The sequence below is a fragment of the Electrophorus electricus genome, chromosome 19 (assembly GCF_013358815.1).
Source record: "Electrophorus electricus isolate fEleEle1 chromosome 19, fEleEle1.pri, whole genome shotgun sequence".
NCBI classification, from domain to species: Eukaryota; Metazoa; Chordata; class Actinopteri; order Gymnotiformes; family Gymnotidae; genus Electrophorus; species Electrophorus electricus.
The window spans coordinates 3,550,168-3,568,062 of record NC_049553.1 but is presented as its reverse complement, the minus strand read 5'-3'; the positions used below and the strand labels follow the sequence as shown (position 1 = coordinate 3,568,062).

At 45.5% G+C, this 17,895-nt stretch overlaps 1 protein-coding gene and 1 non-coding gene across 3 annotated transcripts; both read left to right on the top strand.

The window, feature by feature from the left end:
• Positions 1-187: 187 nt before the first annotated feature.
• On the top strand, positions 188-17,894 carry dtx4a (deltex 4, E3 ubiquitin ligase a). 2 transcript variants are annotated; one of them, XM_035519756.1, is made up of 12 exons: positions 188-422; positions 1,310-1,345; positions 1,485-3,713; positions 4,443-4,658; positions 5,691-5,803; positions 5,894-6,669; positions 16,319-16,380; positions 16,493-16,654; positions 16,736-16,797; positions 16,897-17,217; positions 17,344-17,433; positions 17,529-17,894. In XM_035519756.1, the coding sequence occupies exons 4-12, from the start codon at positions 4,448-4,450 to the stop codon at positions 17,754-17,756; spliced, it is 2,025 nt and encodes a 674-aa protein (XP_035375649.1). In that variant the 5' UTR covers positions 188-422; positions 1,310-1,345; positions 1,485-3,713; positions 4,443-4,447; the 3' UTR covers positions 17,757-17,894. The 2 variants fall into 2 exon arrangements, with proteins under 2 accessions (XP_035375649.1, XP_035375648.1); XM_035519755.1 differs by having other exon boundaries at positions 5,691-6,669.
• Positions 2,997-3,068, top strand: trnaa-cgc. Its single transcript has one exon. It is a non-coding gene; the product is annotated as a tRNA-Ala (tRNA).
• Position 17,895: the final 1 nt, after the last annotated feature.

Genomic DNA, 17,895 nt, shown 5'->3' with positions numbered 1-17,895 from the left:
TTTGGAATTTGTCATCACTGTACTCTGCAACCAACAAGTTAACATAGCTTTATAGATTCACCTGTACTATTTATTATGTAGATATAAAATACATTAATTATTCAAATCATCTTCTCCACTTTCACACTACTTAGATGCATCTCAGACTGTATCAGATTTTTGTTCCCTGGAATTATTTATAAATGAAAAGGGTTACAGCAAAATCAAAACTAGGACTGCGTACACAAAAATGGTATTTTCTAATTTTAGTCACAGATATGTCATGCTCATATATACTCGCTACACCAATCAAATCCACTTGTGAGCAACTTCAAATGGGCTTAAGTAATGCGCTCTAGCACGGCTGCACCTCCACCCAAATTTTTTTCTTTTTCCTTTTGCACATCTACATTTTCTCATCAACGCATTTTTACGAACAAGTGGTGAGTGAAGCTAAATTTTCGTTATTTTAAAACAAATTATACATAGAAATACATAAATATGTATGCTAAAAATGTAATAAGCTTAGATATTTCTTTATATCTCTGTAACCTATAATTGCCCCAACAAATTAATTTGAAGGTACAGATCCAATACACTTTAGCTGTTTTATCTTTTATGTCATTTTATTTAACCACTCAATAACTGTTACTACAATTATAATTTTGCTAGCAATATAAATGGTAAAAAATCAACCTCTGAAGCATGGAAAAGGGCAACCAAAAAATTGTGTGATCACACAAATCTCTGTCAAATTTCCTTTTTATTTTGATGTTATTTGTTTTCCATACGGCATGGTACCGGATTAATATCCAACATAAATTATTTTGTCTCCATGCTCACATCATAGTAGCCCATTTATTCCCCTTTTGCTGATGGGGAAACATTTGGCCTTTGAGTATAGGAAAATGAGCAGTAAAGTTTGGCTAACAACTTAAAATAAAAGCACGATACAGTCAAAGGTAACCAATGTGTTTCTATAGTTAAAAGTGAAGTGTCTTGGGCACTGTAAACATTTCCTGTTCGATAGGGCACATTCAATGTTCTGTATAAAGTCAAAGGTAACCAATGTGTTTCTATAGTTAAAAGTGAAGTGTCTTGGGCACTGTAAACATTTCCTGTTCGATAGGGCACATTCAATGTTTTGTTTAAAGTCAAAGGTAACCAATGTGTTTCTATAGTTAAAAGTGAAGTGTCTTGGGCACTGTAAACATTTCCTGTTAGATAGGGTACATTCAATGTGCTGTAGCCTCCAACATGTATCTACATTTAATAGATCCTGAAACTGTGTGCAATGCAGTAACTGTTTTTCACTTTTTTTCTCCCATAGATTTATTAAATATAGGTGAAATAAGCCACATTCCAGGTACAGCTGCTTCATATGAACTAAACACTCTAAAGGCTTCTTTGAAGACAATTTGAATTGTCTTTTTTAATTATCCAGGTCCTTTAATTATTGGGGCTCTAACAACAATTTGCTTATGATCTGCTTACTTTCACAACAGCATTTCCACTATTCCCTTCCTAAGTGATGATGTCAGATACTCAGCCGGAATCTAACAGCACTGCAGTAATCTTGTATCTCTTATTCCTCTTGATTGCTCTCGTTCTGCTGCTCTTCTACCTCTATAAACGTCTGAACCGTGACACAGATGGTCAGTACACCATCCAGCACCTCATCTTTAGCCCTGGGGGCCTTCGAGATCGTGTAATACAAGGAGTTCAAGCTGTGGAGAGCAGGGTACATGATCTTAGGTCAAGGCTACAAATTCCTGATGAAGAGGAGGGCAATGCTGAGAACGATGAAGTTGGAAATGGAGAAAGAAAACAAGAAGAAGCAGAGAAAGGTCGTACTCAAAATGACACCAATGGAGAAATCAAGGAGGAACAAAATCAGGACAACTCGTCAGATGACTATTCCAGTATTGACCTAAGGGAGAGGGTCAAGGAAAATAACAACAAAAAAGTGGACAATAAAGAAGAAGATAAAAAGGAGGAGTCAGAAGACAGAGCAAAAGAGAATGACTGTAAACAAAGTGAAGAGGTGAAGAATGAAGAGAGAGTGGGTTTGTTTATTGACTTAAAGTCATTTTCCGGCAGTGCCATTTGGTCTGGGGAGAAGGGGGAAAATAATATGACAGTTTTGTGAAAAACAGCAGAAGCGGACAAAAATATGACGTTGATGGGAAAAGCTGTAGGCCATAAAGTTGTGTGGTAAAAAGAAGCTATTCTTATGATGCACCCCACCCCTTAAGGGTCTTCTGCTTTGAACTTTTTAAAATATGTTAGCTAACTCTTACGAGACTTAATTTCTTATATATGATTTATATAATTTTTGTGTTGGTGGGTATAATTTTCTTAGGAACTGTACGTTTACTTAAAAATAAATACATTAATATCAAAAAATGATTTTAATTGATGTAATAGCTACGTTTTCTACCAGGTAACGATATGTAGTTAAAGTGACCGATTTTTAGCTAGGATACCTAACTAGAGAAATAACCGGAGCTACCTGTTCTACAGCTGAAGTTTAGGTTTGCTTAAGATTGTTTTACTACCGCATAGAATTACTAGATATGGCAGTGCAGCTAGCTAGATAGCGTAGTTAAATAATTTTGTGACAGGAGCGTGATCATTCAGTACTTGCAAACTGCAATCTAGAAGGCAAAATATAGCGTTATATAGCTACTGAAACAGTTTTTAAATGTATTTGTTTGTTTGTTTGTTTTTTACCACATCTTCAATCAGAAAAAGAACAAGAGAAGCGAACAAGACAAACGCCTTTAAATAAACCTCCGCAAGTTCGGAGCAAGTCTAGCATATACAGCTACATTTTAACCCACATTTTCTGCTGACGTTATCTAGGTAACGTTATCTAGCTAGCTAGAAATTAGTCATTACAATGACAACTATTAGGTAGCGTTTAGTTGTTTCTACTTCAGTTAAAATACTGAAATCATATAACTACCTAGTTAGACCGCATATTTAGGAATCTATTTGAGAGTGTGCTTACGTAGGGGGATGTAGCTCAGTGGTAGAGCGCATGCTTCGCATGTATGAGGTCCCGGGTTCAATCCCCGGCATCTCCATGGCTTTTCTTTCTTGTTGTTTAAAAAAATGTTTATTGCTGGCATATAATAGCAAAAACACTAAATCGTTCTTTGAAACAAAGTACAATTAATTCTCAGGAATATTATAATATACTCCAAAAGGTATCAATCGTAAATATACGTAAGTCTGGTAGAGTGCGACATATTTTGGACTGAGAGGCGGAGAAGTAGGAAGTAGGAAGTGGACCCAGTGGTCCCGGGCCCGATTGGCCCATTATTGTTGTTGGGCGTGGAAATCGGCAAATCCACGCCAACGTCCAAGAGTCAACATCATCCTGCAAAAAATACTACATTTGCAAGTAGGGAGAAAGGCTGTGGTGTTATTAGAAACCAAACCACAGTTTAACCGCTGTCCGAACATGTGCAGATATTTAGAGCCTATTATGCAATTAGTTGCTATATTGTTTTTTCCTAAGGAATTAAAGGAAATGCTTCAGTAACTTGGTATAGCTTTCTTGCTACCCTTCTCCCTATAGCGAGCTAGCTAACCTAGCTTGCTTGCTACAACATCGCTGATGCTTCGAAGCTTTTGTCAGCTGGTCAAGTAAAGATGCATTCGCCAAGGGACTCTCGCCTGCCGTCGGTAATTTGAATGCAAACCTGAGAAGACGAAAAGTAATTTTGGTAAGTTTATTTTCAGCATTTCCCAGTTGCGGTGCATTGTGTGTAGCAACAATCGCCCTCTAGACATTTTCAAAGGCGATAGCTAGCTAGCGTTAGCTGTACGGCTAGCTCCATCGCGCAGTAAGGTTGCCTAGCTACACGTTAACGGACATTAACGGTCATTTTTAAATTCTCTCCACCTTCGCGAGCATTATCAGCCGGCTGCGCTCGCGTAGCCAGTTATACATCGCCGTGACACTAGCTAGCTATCAGCAGTTTTATTTTCACACAGCGCGTTTCTTCCTGTTTCTTTGTTGGAAAACCCACCTAGCTAGTAGCTAGGATATATAGCTCATTAAATATGTCAAGCGTACTTGGCTAGCGATAGGGAGCTACAGGCTTAATGTCTTGTGAAGGATTGTTGCTTCTATACACGTAGGTTAGCTAGCTAGCGTTAGCTGGCTGACTAGATTTAATTTGCGCACTCGGGTTTTTAGCGTTATAATTTTGAGCACTGTAATTTGATTCCGTGTTATGGGCGCTTCACTTTTAGTTGAGACGTGCAAGGCTCTAAATATGAACCGACTTTGACAGATGTAGTGGGGAAACTAGCTAGCTAGTTAACTTAGCCAGCGGTGTGGTTGCGCGTTAGTTAGCGAACTTTACGGCGCAGAGTCCATTTGTGCGAAAATGACAAACGTTGGTTTGAAGATGGCATCTTAAAAGCAACGGTGCTGTGTTATTTTGTAGGTGCGATGTTGCTAGCATCGGCCGTGGTCGTATGGGAATGGCTAAACGAACACGGGCGCTGGCGACCCTACAGCCCGGCCGTGTCTCATCACATCGAGGCGGTGATCCGCAGCGACCCCCGGGGCGCCGGGAGTGTGGTGCTAGGCCAAGTCGACTCTAGACTATCGCCATACATCATTGATCTGCAGTCCATGCATCAGTTTCGGCAAGATACCGGTAAGATGGATATGGTCGCACAAGGCCATTGAGGTCACCGCCTTTTAAGTGTCTGTTGATGCTTGTTATGCCTCATGATGCTGCATGCATTTTACGTTCATGTCGATCTGCTATTCGTGAAAGCATGAATGCAAACGCCAAAGGTGTTATTTTATTGTCTTATAAGCCAGATCATGTTCTCCGCGATGCTTGTTCGTGGCTGCAAAGCTTGTCTGACAGAGAGTCTAGGGACTCCCCAATAAACTAAAGCAGTATTTAGCTAAAAGTGTTACTTACTATTCCTTATTCCCCACCCAGTGTTGGCACCACAGTTCATTTAAAACCAGTACAAGTAATTGCATAATAAGATTCTCCTAATGATGGAATGATTGAGCAAATTAAACCTCATCAGTGCATGAGAGTACCTCTCTGAGAGAGAGAGAGAAGGAACGCCTTGCATTCCATAACATGGGGTGAAGTGCAGTCAAAACAAAGAGCTGGATTGTTGGCAGCTGAGAGTTTTTGGAGACTCCATCACCCTCCACTAACTGACAAAGGCCATTGTGTAAGGCTGACTGCCCCACATGGGAAGACGGAGGGATGGAGTGAAGAGAGCTGATGAAGGGCAGCGACCCATTTCTCTAAAAGACACCAGGGAGGAGGAGAGGGCTGAATAGCAGCAGGGTGAGGTCATGAGTGGGGGTTGGAGGTCGAATGAATACCCTTTCTGAGATATTTCGTGCACTGTCTTTTTTTTTTTTCCTTTTATGGATTAATCATACAGTGTAACTCATTTTGCATTCACACTGGAATCTGTAAGATGATGTCGTCAGATGTGTTTTTGTTATGTCTAATACAGATTTTTTTTTTTTTAATACAGATTTTTTTATGTCTAATACAGATATTTTTGTTTAGCTAGTGACACAAGCAGAATGAGGTGGGTGTTGTTTTTATGGTTTTAGCCATATGAGGATTGAATTGTTAAAAAGAATTGTGTCGGTGTAGTCTACGAGGTTCTAGCACTGATTGAAGGCGTTCTGTGTTTTTACCCAGGCACACTGAGGCCCGTTCGGCGGAGCTTCTATGACCCACGTTCTGCTCCGGGACAGGGCTGGATGTGGGAGTGGGAAAACGACTCTGGCTCATGGACACCATACGACACGGAGGTGGGCATCGCCATCCAGGCGGCACGCGACCGGCAGCAGCCCTGGCTGGACCTCACGCCGCTGGGTTTCTGCTACCTCATCGACCTGCAGAGCATGACCCAGATCAACAGGCAGACGCAGAGACGCCGGCGCATCCAGAGGCGCTCGGATTTGGCCTACCCACTGGTGTCAGGGCCCCTTCCCAAGCCGCATGCCTGGGCATCCAATGGGGGCGGAGGGCACTTGGGGGTAGGGGTGTCTGGGGTCACCGGAGGAAACGGCAGCGCATACCCTAGCGGAGCCCTTCCCGCGTCCGCCATCACGTCACTGGGCCAGCCGTGCTCGTGCCAGCAGTGCATGCTCGTCCTGGGTGTAAAGGCCCCGAGCATGGCGCAGACCCTGGGAAGGAAGCCACCGCCCATGCCCAAGCCGCCGAGCCCCAAGGCCGTGCCGCGGGGCCACTCGTACTCGCTCACGCTGCCCCACCCGCCCTCGCTATCCCGGGCACTCTCGCCACACAGGAACTCCACATCGGGTGCCAGCAGTGCCTTCGGTCACTCCCTCTCACTGCTGGGCTCTGCCACAGCTGCCCTGTCCCTCTCCTCCTCCCGGCCCCCTCCACCTGCCGTCCCCCCGCCCCCTCCGCCCTCCGCCATGCCCCATGTCACCGCTCCGCCTGGCACCACTCAGCCTCCACCCTCCAGCGCCCTCATCTCAACGGCCACCACCTGTGCGCCCACGCCCTCCGCCCGAGTCCTGGGCCCCGTGCCGTCGGCAGCTGCCGCCTGTGCCGCGCCGCTGCCCTCCCGCTCCAGCCTGGCAGGCCTCAGCCGGCCCGCCCTGCAGAGGATCGCCATGGCGCAGTCTCGGGCGCTTATCGCCTCAGGGTGAGTCGCCACGGCAACAACTACCGCCACAGAGTCTCGCCCGTGTTCTCCTCAGATGTGGTAACCCTGTTACTGAATCCTTACAGTTGGCCTGGCTTTTACATGCAGTAGATTTAGGCTGTCAGGCTTCTCCGGAAAACGTGTGTTGCACCAGTGTAACAATGTTTTTAAAAGCGGAGCTGAGCGGTACACCAGTGCTGTAGCATATTGTGTGAATCAGGATATCATTGTAGCATTTATTTAGTCAGTTAGTTTGCTTTGTTTAAAGCAGTAGTCCCTGTTTTGTTTTTGTTTGAAATGAACAAATGTCTCTGGGTCCAAACATTCGTTGCTAACAAACCTCGCTGAACTGGGAGAAGCAGTAACTGTCATCGGCTGCGACATTATTTTGTTATTAAAGATCATCAGATTTCAAATGAAGAACACTTCCTGTGACGACCAGTAGAACACGAGTATATCCTAGTAGCATGACTTTTTCTCACGTGTGGCCTGTTTACTTCACTGTACAGCATTATTTGCAGATTACATTTTGTAGTAGTACTGCATTACAGAGGAATTAAGGAGTAAATTACAAGGTGAAATGGACACAAAGCTAATTGATTTTAAGTCATCTGTGAGTGTTGTGCAGGTGTTGTAATATTGAGTGGAAGCTTGGTCGGGCGAACAGCAGACAGTGGGTCCCAGTATGGAGTGCTACAGCACTGCTCACCGAAAACCTTTCCACTGGGCACCACACCAGCTTCAGTATCTTAAGAAGGTAAATTCAAGTAGCGCCTATAGTCGGGCAGTATAGTAGAACAGCCTGGCGTGTTACACAGCCCAAACCCCTGTAGCTGTAGTGAGACATGAGATGAACTAGTCCGCACCTGAAATTCTTTAGAGTCAGAAAGGGCCTTGGTGAAGAAGAAAGGAGAACCAGGAGAAAGCCTATGTTGACTGTACACACTCAGCAGTCAAAGAGACAATTTGTGTTTGTTTTTTTCCCTCCTCTTTCCTTGCTAGGAACGGCAGGCAAGGGAGGTTATTTCTCAGTGTTAATGTTGTATGTACTTCAGTCTCCAGTGTCCTCCATAACTCTGTCGGCTGAACGTGGAAGGCTGCGAGGAAATGAAAGGAAGTGTTCTAGACCGAAGCGGGGAGTCTTCTATCAGTGTCAGCAGGTCACTCCCGTTCATTAGAGCCCCCGCTGCCCCACTCCCTGCGTCTCGCCGGTTCCCAGGCTCCTCTCTTTCTTCAGGGGCCCCTCCTGCCCCATTGTGCACACTGTGCGAGCGTACGTGCGTGCACACGTAGAGCATCTCCGCAGCAACCTTTGTTGGCAGGCGACAGCCCGGGTGGCATTTGCAACACAATGCGGCAGAGGGGCGGGTGCTCTGGCGAGGGGGGGGGGGGGGGGGGGCGTGCCCTAGCCTGTCGGCCGGCGTCCGCTGGAAGAGTCGGGCTCACTGGCGAATGTTTGGTTTGGTGTGCGCGAGGGAGGCAGACCCAGACACTGGGCTATGGAGACAAAAGGCCATCTCAGACGCGGCAACGCCACGGCTCCGGGCGGGAGCAGTAAAGAAGGCCCCTATGAATAGCGGGCTAGGGAGGATACATAGAGCTCTCCTCAGCCGAGCCAGTATGCAAGCACAAGCACACTCTGGCATACTGATCAGTCCCCCTAAAAATGATGCTTACTTTTCAGAAAACATTTTAGTGTAACCTGTTGTGTAACCTCTTTTACACATACCAACTAGGAAAAATGCATATTTTTATTGGCCTGCTAAATGAACCATAACCTTGGGGTTGTATGGTTGTACAAGTAGTGTAGTAGTAATGCAGCTTTATAACCATAAGCCTTTTTGCTATATCCTAGCAACACAAAGTTCTTTTCAAAGTTATTTTCATCAATTAACAAAACTCAGAGAATGAGCAGAATAGAAATTTAAATCAAATCAATATTTGTTGTGCCCACCCTTTGCCTTCAAAATAGCATCAGTTCTTCTTGGTACACTTGCACACAGTTTTTGAAGGAACTCTGGTGGTAGGTTGTTCCAAACATCTTGGAGAACTAACCACAGATCTGTGGTTGTCGGGTTCCTCAAATCCTTCTGTCTCGTCGTGTAATCCCAGACAGACTCTGTGATGTTGAGATCACGGCTCAGTGGGGGCCATACCATCACTGCAAGGACTTGTTCTTCTTTACGCTGAAGATAGTTCTTAATGGCATTGGCTGTATGTTTGGGGTCATTGTCCTGCTGCAGAATAAATTTGGGGCCAATGATATGCCTCCCTGATTGGATGATGTCTAAGTATCTGCCTGTATTTCTCAGCATTGAGGACACCATTAATCCTGACAAAGTCCCCAACTCCCTTTGCAGAAAAGCAGCCCCAAACTTGCAAGGAACCTCCACCATGCTTCATTGGTGCCTGCAGACACTCATTATTGTACCGCTCTCCAGCCCTTTGGTGAACAAACTGCCTTCTGCTACAGCCAAATATTTCAAATTTTGACTCATCAGTCCAGAGCACCTGCTGCCATTTTTCTGCACTCTAGCTCCTATGTTTCCGTGCATAGTTGAGTCCCTTAACCTTATTTCCATGTCGGAGGTGTGGCTTTTTGGCTGCAATTCTTCTGGGAAGACCACTTCTGGCCAGATTTCTCCAGCCAGTAGTTGGGTGTACCTGGGTCCCACTGGTTGCTGCCCGTTGGTATGCCAGGGAAATAAGCTTACATTTACGGCATTTAACAGATGCCCTCTTCTAGAGCGCCTTACAAAAGTGCTTTCGCATTTATGCATAGAATATATCCCAGTACAGGAAGTTAAAATCAGACATACCAATGAACTAGAATACAGGGATGAATGCTGATACCTAGAAGTACAAAATACATAAGCTCCATCTTACACAATGATGAGTGCTATAAACAAGAAGTGCTAGAGTTTGTTAAACAACATAAACAATACCCTACAATAAGTACTAAATTAGTCAGTCAATATGGGAGCAGTGTCAGTTGTCCTTTAAATATTCTGCAAATAGATGGGTCTTCAGTCTGCATTTGAGGACTGCAAGGGACTCTGCTGTCCAGTCAGCAAGTGGGGGTTCATTCCACCCTCTTGGCGCCATGACAGAATGGTCTAGCTGCTTGTGGTCCATGAGACCTGAAGCAAGGTATTTCTAGCCAAGCCGTACTTGAGGTTCAAAGTAATTGGGGTACAGATCGCGCTTTGACAATTGACCTCATGTATGAAGGGAATGGCCCATTTTTGGCTTTGTAGGCAAGCATCAAGGTTTTAAATCTGATGTGTGCAGCTACAGGGAGCGCAGCAGTGGAGTAACATGTGAGTAGCAAGTTGCAGTAGTCTAGCTTTGAGATCACAAGAGACTACACAAGCACCTGGGTAGCTTCCTGCGAGAGAAAGGGTCACATCTTTCATATGTTACAAAGGAGGTATCTTCAAGGCTGGGTTAGATTAGAAACATGAGTTGAGAACGACAACTGGTTGTCCAAAGTTATGCCCAGGCTATGGGCAGCTTCAGATGGTGATACCAGGGAGTTCTCAAAGGAAACAGTAAGGTCATGGTAAGGGTTGGGAGTACCTCGGATGAACAGAAGCTCAGTTTTACTGTGGGTGGAGCTTCAAGTGGTGGGCTGTCATCCATGACGCCATATCAGTCAAGCATGCTGAGATATGTCTGCAGAACTGCGTGTCAGAGGGTGGAAAAGAGATAATTAATTGAGTGTCCTCAGCATAGCAGTGGTAGGAGAAACCAGGAGAAGATATTACATCACCAAGAGAACGAGTATACAAAGAGAAGAGAAGGGGGCCTAATACTGAGCCTTGTGGAACACCAGTGGAGTGTCTACACCGTTTGGATGTGGATCCTCTCCATGTCACCCGATTGGCTATGCTTGGAAATGGTTTCAGTCCTGTCACACCAAGCCTGGAGAGAGCAGAGAGAAAAATGTTGTGGTTCACTGCGTCAAAGGCTGCTGAAAGGTCTAGAAGAATCAAAACAGATGACCTTTTGGCAGCTTTAGCAGCATGAAGTTTTTCAGTCACTGCTACGAAGGCCGTTTCTGTAGAATGTGCTGGTTTGTAGCCAGACTGGGATCATGCAGCTGGTTCTGAGTGAGGGAGACAGGATTATAAACTGCTCATTCAAGGGCTTTGAGAGGAAAGAGAAAAGTGATACTGGTCTGTAGTTGGTAACGCTGGAGTTGTCAAGTGTGGCCTTCTTGAGGATTGGTACCACCCAGGCGGTTTTGAATGCAGTAGGCACGTATCCAGAAGATAAGGAGTTGTTGATGACAGAGATGAAAGCAGGCAGATCTCTTGCGATCGTCTGGAACAGAGCAGAAGGAATTGGATCCAGCGGACATGTAGTCGGATTGCTGGAAGTCAGGAGTTGAAGAATTTCATCTGAGGAAAAAGAGTTGGATGTTGGAGAATGCACATTGGTTGGAGGAGTGGGAACAGGAAAAGGACTGGTGGATCCTTCTCCTCAAAGAAGGTGATGAAATCCTCAGGAGTAAGAGAGAGGATAGAGAGTCAGGGTGAGGAAGGGTGGACAAAATAGTAGAAGTAAGGGAAGAGGGAGTTATGGAGTGCAGATTGCGACAGAGGGAGGAGGAACATGTTGGAGAGGACTGGATGAGAGGTGATGGGTGACTGCGATGTCCGATGTGGTGGTACAGGTGAAGATCAGGTCCAGAACATTGTCTGCTTTGTGAGTTGGAGGAGAGTGGTTGAGGGTCAAATGCTGTCAACAGTGGAAGGATGCAGGAGGAATGCAGCTTGTCTGATGGAAGGTTGAAGTCACCAAGGAGAATGAGTGGATTTCCTTCAATGGGGAATTGACTCAGGAGGATGTCGAGCTCATCAATGAAGTGATCTAGGGAACCTGGAGGGCGGTAGATGACTGATAAGAAGTTTGGTGGGGAAAGACATTGTAGTGGCATGAAGTTCAATTTCCATCTCCTCTTTTGTAGAGAAGGAAAGTGGAGTGAAACGCCACTCTCTAGACATTAGTGCCACCACCCCTGCCGAGACGCCTTGGAGAATGGGTAAATGAAAAGGCAAAGGACGGGGCAGCCGGAGTCAGTGAGGTTGCTGAGATTGTGACGTCTATGATGGAGATCTGTGGGATATGTGGACAGGAATTCTGAAACGCATTTCAGATGCTTGATTTGTGGATGTATGAGAAAGGATTGAGATAATATGAGAAAATATTTAGCTGAGTTTGTGAAGTCCAGTAGGTGAGATGTAGATGAACTGAGATTCTACAAATGTTGCTTACTGCTACCACATCCTAATTTAACTCAAAACCAGTGCAAAACTACACTGGTAGTGAGTAATTACAGCTAACAAGCAACTAAGAACTAGGTTTAGACAACAAGCCTTGAATTTCACAGACTCTAAGGCAAAAGTGAGTGAACTCAGAGCCTACCTTAACCAATCATATGATAATCCAACGAGACAAACCAAAGCTTGATGAAAGTTTCCTTGGCAGACCACTGCATCTACCATCCTCCATGTTGCCCGTTTCTTTGTGCTTCTTCAAAAGAGCTCGAACAGCACAGCTTGAAACCCCAATCTGCTTTGAAATCTTTGTCTGGGAGAGCCCTTGCTGATGCAGTATAACTACCTTGTGTCTTGTTACTGTGCTCAGTCTTGCCATGGTATATGACCTGTGACATGAAACTGTCTTCCACAACTTCACCTTGGTAGCAGAGTTTGGCTGTTCCTCATCCAGTTTTAAGACTCCTACACGGCTGTTTTTCAGTTAATCACTGTGTTTCAACCCACATGTAAAATTGATGATCATTAGCGCCTGTTTGGTATAATTGGTTGATCATACACCTAACTATAATCCTACAAAATCCCTGACTTTGTGCAAGTGTACCTATAAGAATTGATGCTGGATTAAAGGCAATTAAATGCTGGATTATTGATTTGGTTTAGATTTTTCTTTTGTTCGCTCACTTTGCATTTTGTAAATTGTAAGTTGCTGACCAACTGCAGCAACCCCAGATCATAGCACTGTCCCCACAGGCTTGTATGGGAGGCACTAGGCATGATGGGTGTGTCACTTCAGCCGCCTCTCTTCTTACACTGTTCCAGAGTGATGGGTGCATCAGGGTAAATCTGGACTCATCAGACCGCATGACCTTCTTCCATTGCTCCAGCGTCCAATCTTTATGCTCCCTAGCAAATTGAAGCCATTTTTGCCAGTTAGCCTCACTGACAAGTGGTTTTCTTAAGGCTACACAGCTGTTTAGTCCCAATCCCTTGAGTTCCCCTTTTGCATTGTGCGTGTGGAAATGCTCTTACTTTCACTATTAAACATATCCCTGAGTTCCACTGTTGTTTTTCTACGATTTGATTTCACCACACATTTAAGTAATCATCGATCACGATCATTCAAGATTTTTTTCCAACCACATTCCTTCCTTGAAGATGATGTTTCCCTACTCTCCGTTCACTTTTTAATAATGCGTTGGACAGTTCTTAACCCAATTTTAGTAGTTTCAGCAATCTCCTTGTTTTCTCTGCTTGATGCATGGCAATAATCTGACCCCTTTGAAACAGATTAAGATCTTTTCCATGACCACAGGATGTGTCTTTCGACATGGTTGTTTAACAAATGAGAAGCTACTCACTGCATCAGTTGGGGTTAAATAACTTGTTGCCAGATGAAACATAATCACCTATGCAGTAATTATCCAAGGGGAGGCTCTTACGTATTTGCTTAGTTAAATCCAGGTGGTGACCCTTTTTTTTGGCCTGTGTGTGTATATCCCTGCGTTTCATGAACGGCGATATGTTACATATCCGTTTTTGCAGCAACAGAAGATCGTATGACCGTCCGTCACATTCCATATGGTTGCACTCTGGACGCTGTGGGATGGTGTCGCTATTCCATAAGCGAAGCATGCCCAGAGAGACAAGTAGCGTTGGTCCCATCAGTCACCACTGCAGCCATATCTGCAGACAAGTGGGAACAGGCCAGCCCTAGAGCACATGTGAAGCCATACCAGCTGTTAGAGTGGTACATATGTGTACAGTGTCACACTGGTGCATATGTTGCATCAGCATGCACAAGTATTGTAACTGAAATCAGTTCATAAACATGGTGAAACCCCTATGAATATACGGCACTGAATAATTAGTCATAATAATTGAAAACACCTTTGATTGATCAAAAAGCCGAAGGTTATGCATTTCCTTTATACTTTTCTGCATCACAAACGGAGAATGTCTAAATTCTAAAGAAGTTTCTGTGTGTTCAGTGTGAGGGGATTAATCAGTCACCCCCCCTCAATTCTGATGGATTTATCCACAGTGTTTGATCTGTGCAGATCGCTGGACTATGGAGTGAGTGGCGGTGAGCCAGAGGTGGGATTTGAGCTCACACCACACACTGCAAGTAAATCAAACATTGCCTTGATAAATGTAGGTTTCAGCTGGAGGTTCTGGAAGAGTTTTTATAAATGTTTAATGCTCTCTCTTGGTCCTGACAGTCACTGAGTGAACAAAATCTTGTGCTTCCAGTCACTCTCTTCGCTGCATGGCTGTTGGTGGAAGCTCCAGCTAGGACTCAAAAGCAGTCGGAACGGTCAGAGGGATTTTGGGTTAGCAGGGGTGAGGTCAGACATTCTCGTGAGCAACGGCAACATGAGGCTGTTGTCACCGGACATGGTGTGCCGAGCGGCAGATACGACATGCTCCTGTGTTTTAGCTGAGAGTGTCTGCTCGCTTCCCGTTCGGTGGCTTTGCACTCGCACCTTCGCAAACACCATACGGTTAACACCGTTCCGATTAGCCGGTGGGAAACGTGACTGAACGTTTTACAGGAAAACCGTCACTGCCCATCCTCCCATTCTGTCACTCACCTTCACTGCCTCCCCCTTCCCCACCCTTATTTTTACGGCCTCCATCACACCTCGTACAGTCGTGCTTTACCAGAGATGAATGAAGATGACTCACCTTTGCACACGGTTTCTCAGGTTTCCCTCAGATCTACGTGTACATATCCTGAACTATCACTTATTCACTCACACCCTTACACGTGCTCTCTCTATCTTTCTTTGACACACACACACACACACACACACACACTGAACTGCAGTCACATTTTCACGTGGTGAAGAGACTATAACCTGAAAGCAAATACTTAGCTAGTGAAAAGGGCAACATGATGAGTACTTGATATTGTAATCTTATTTGGTATTAAACTGTGTATTATTTTATTTTATGTGTGTGTGCAAGCATATATGCAGTAAAACCGAATTTAATCAACCTGCCAAGTTTCGTTGTATGATCTAGGCCAATTGTTTATTGCTTTGCATTTCAGATGTTAGCTGCCATGTATTTGTAAGTGATTGCAAGCAAATGCACGTCAGTTTGGTAATTAATGTCACCTAACAGGACCCAAAACTTTCACCCCATTACCTGCTTCCACCTGGACCGCTGCAATTTGTTTGAGCGTGGGTGGGTGCTCGTGCGTTTGTGATCACGCGGTGGATCACACGCCGTATGTGCAGGCGTGACGGTACCTTATGGCGGAGTGTCGAAGAGTGACGTTCAGCAGTAATCTCAAGCCCTGTGACGAGTCTTTCTCCTGCCACTCGTCAACAGATGGAAACAGGTGGATTAGCTCTATAAGAGGCGGGACGGGGAGAGCAGGGACACACGTTCATCTGTGAGGAGAAAGAGAGAGATGGAATAAACTTTCCTGAAATGGAATACTAATACTTCTTTGCTCTGTGGCTGCTTGGAAACACAGTTTTGAGAGCTTCTTTTAAGAGCTTAGCGTGGACAGTCTCAGGAAAGCATAAACCAGAAGGGCTTTTGTCGGTCAGTACTTTGGATTTTCCCCCTGTGGGTTTGTTTGAACATCGCAAGCATGACTATAATCCAGGTTAAGCAGTGAGTATCTTTGGAGACTTTGCTGTTTTGTCATTAGCTGTGTGTTTTAGGAAATTTGTGTTATGAAATTCACCATAATGTGGTTTGAACAGCGCTAAAAAATCTTTCCTGTTTTTGTGTTCTTACTAAATTAACTAAACAAATGGCATTTGACTTGATGACAATTATCTCCGAGCACCATTGTTGTATTCATAGCCTGTTGTTCTACTGGCCAAAGTATTCAAATAATTTATGGTAGATTGTCCTTGGAAATTGCCTTATGTCGAAGGAAACCCGGAGCCCGGGACAGACATACCCAGGGCATGCCTTATTCACTGGTCTGCAAGATATCGCACAACATTTACTGATGGCACATCACAGCCTTTGTGGCCAAGAAAGCTAGCCATTATCTCCAATATGTCTTGTATTTTCATGAATTCCAGCTGTGTGAAATTTTTTCTGTGGTCTATGCTAACAGTTTCATGATAATACTAGAACGTTCATCTGTGTAACCAGCAGCATGTCTGATGGAAGGTGACCTGGCTCATGTGCTCTGTCGTGTCTTGGTTCATCATCGGGTCAGAAAACGAGACTGATGAGTAATCGGGCGTCCACCGAACAACAGAGCATCGTTACATCATGGCCCTCAAACGCCTTCGGTCTCCAAAGACAAGCCAGACCGAGTAGAATGTAATCAGTGTCTCGTGTGTAAACGGAACGTGACTACATGACTAATAACTTTTTTCCCTATGTCGCAGGGTGCCAACTGTCCCAGTTAAGAATCTGAATGGGTCCAGTCCTGTTCACCCAGCTTTAGCTGGTGAGTAAAACAAGCCAATAAAATGGACAGTGCTGATTATAGAAATCGAGTTTGCATAATATAAGAAAAGGCATGAAGTAGTGCAGAGATTGTTTGTTTGTTTTTCTTTCAGGGATAACAGGCATCTTGATGAGTGCTGCAGGACTCCCTGTCTGCTTGACCCGCCCACCCAAACTGGTGCTCCACCCCCCACCTGTCAGCAAGAGTGACATAAAACCAGTGCCAGGCCTCGGCCACTGCTGCCGCAAGACCACCAAGAAACAGGCGCGCAAAGGTTAGGAGACTCACTCACACAGGTATGCACTACTCGTTTGCATCCATACGCTGACTCATGCACATCCTTCCACACCAACAGGCCGAACCCCAGAGGAAGTGGTGAGGAGATACTTGCAGAAGGTCCGCTACCCCCCGGAGGAGGCATGCCCCTGAGCCCTCGCAGTTCTCACACAAAATGTCTTTCTCTTTTTCTGCTGGCATCAGCGGTCCTTACTCTTCTCTCTCCCGCCTGTTTTGCAGGATTGCACCATCTGCATGGAGGCTCTGGCAGGCCCGTCTGGCTACAAAGGCCCTGGCGTGGGTGGCATTTCGCGGGCAGAGTCCGTGGGGCGTCTGTCCCAATGCGGGCACCAGTACCACCTGCAGTGTCTGGTGGCCATGTACAATAACGGAAATAAGGATGGTAGCCTGCAATGCCCCACCTGCAAGACCATCTACGGAGTCAAGACTGGCAACCAGCCACCCGGCAAGATGGAGTACCACGTCATCCCTCACTCTCTGCCCGGCCACCCCGACTGCAAAACCATCCGGATTATCTACAACATACCGCCTGGCATACAGGTACGACCTTTCCCGTGGCCGAACCTCTCCTGTGCTCTGGCAGTGACATAACTGCACAAGTAAGTGATCACATGCGGTCGTAGATCTTTTGTGCCTCAACCTGCTTCTTTTCTTTCCGTGCCACAGGGCCCTGAGCACCCCAACCCCGGCAAGCCCTTCACAGCCCGCGGATTCCCCCGCCACTGCTACCTCCCCGACAGCGAGAAAGGGCGTCTAGTGAGTACACGTTCTCCTCCCCCTAGACATAGAACTGTACACTCCTAAAGCATGCCCCTCATGGTGTGTGTGTGTGTATGCCCCACCCACCTCAGGTGCTGAAGCTGTTGCTGGTGGCATGGGACCGCAGGCTCATCTTCTCCGTGGGCACATCCAGCACGACAGGCGAGACGGACACGGTCATCTGGAACGAGGTGCACCACAAGACCGAGTTCGGCTCCAACCTGACCGGCCACGGCTACCCCGACTCCGGACACCTGGACAATGTCCTGGAGGAGCTGCGGGCGCAGGGCATTGCTGAGGAGGACTGCCTGAGGGACTGAACAAACACGAGAGGAGAAAGTGGAGGTGCCAAGTTTTAATCCAAATCCAAAACCCTTTATCCTAAACTGGAATTGGATTTTTTCCTTCTTTCTTTCTTTCTTTCTTTCTTTCTTTCTCTTTCTTTTTCTCTTTCTTTCT

Excerpts from the sequence above, each read along its gene's own strand:
- dtx4a (XM_035519755.1), top strand. The coding sequence starts at position 4,448 with ATGTTGCTAGCATCGGCCGTGGTCGTATGGGAATGGCTAAACGAACAC. Across the intron at positions 4,659-5,690 it reads TCAGTTTCGGCAAGATACCG|GCACACTGAGGCCCGTTCGG; the intron begins GTAAGATGGATA and ends GTTTTTACCCAG. Across the intron at positions 17,434-17,528 it reads ACAGCGAGAAAGGGCGTCTA|GTGCTGAAGCTGTTGCTGGT; the intron begins GTGAGTACACGT and ends CACCCACCTCAG.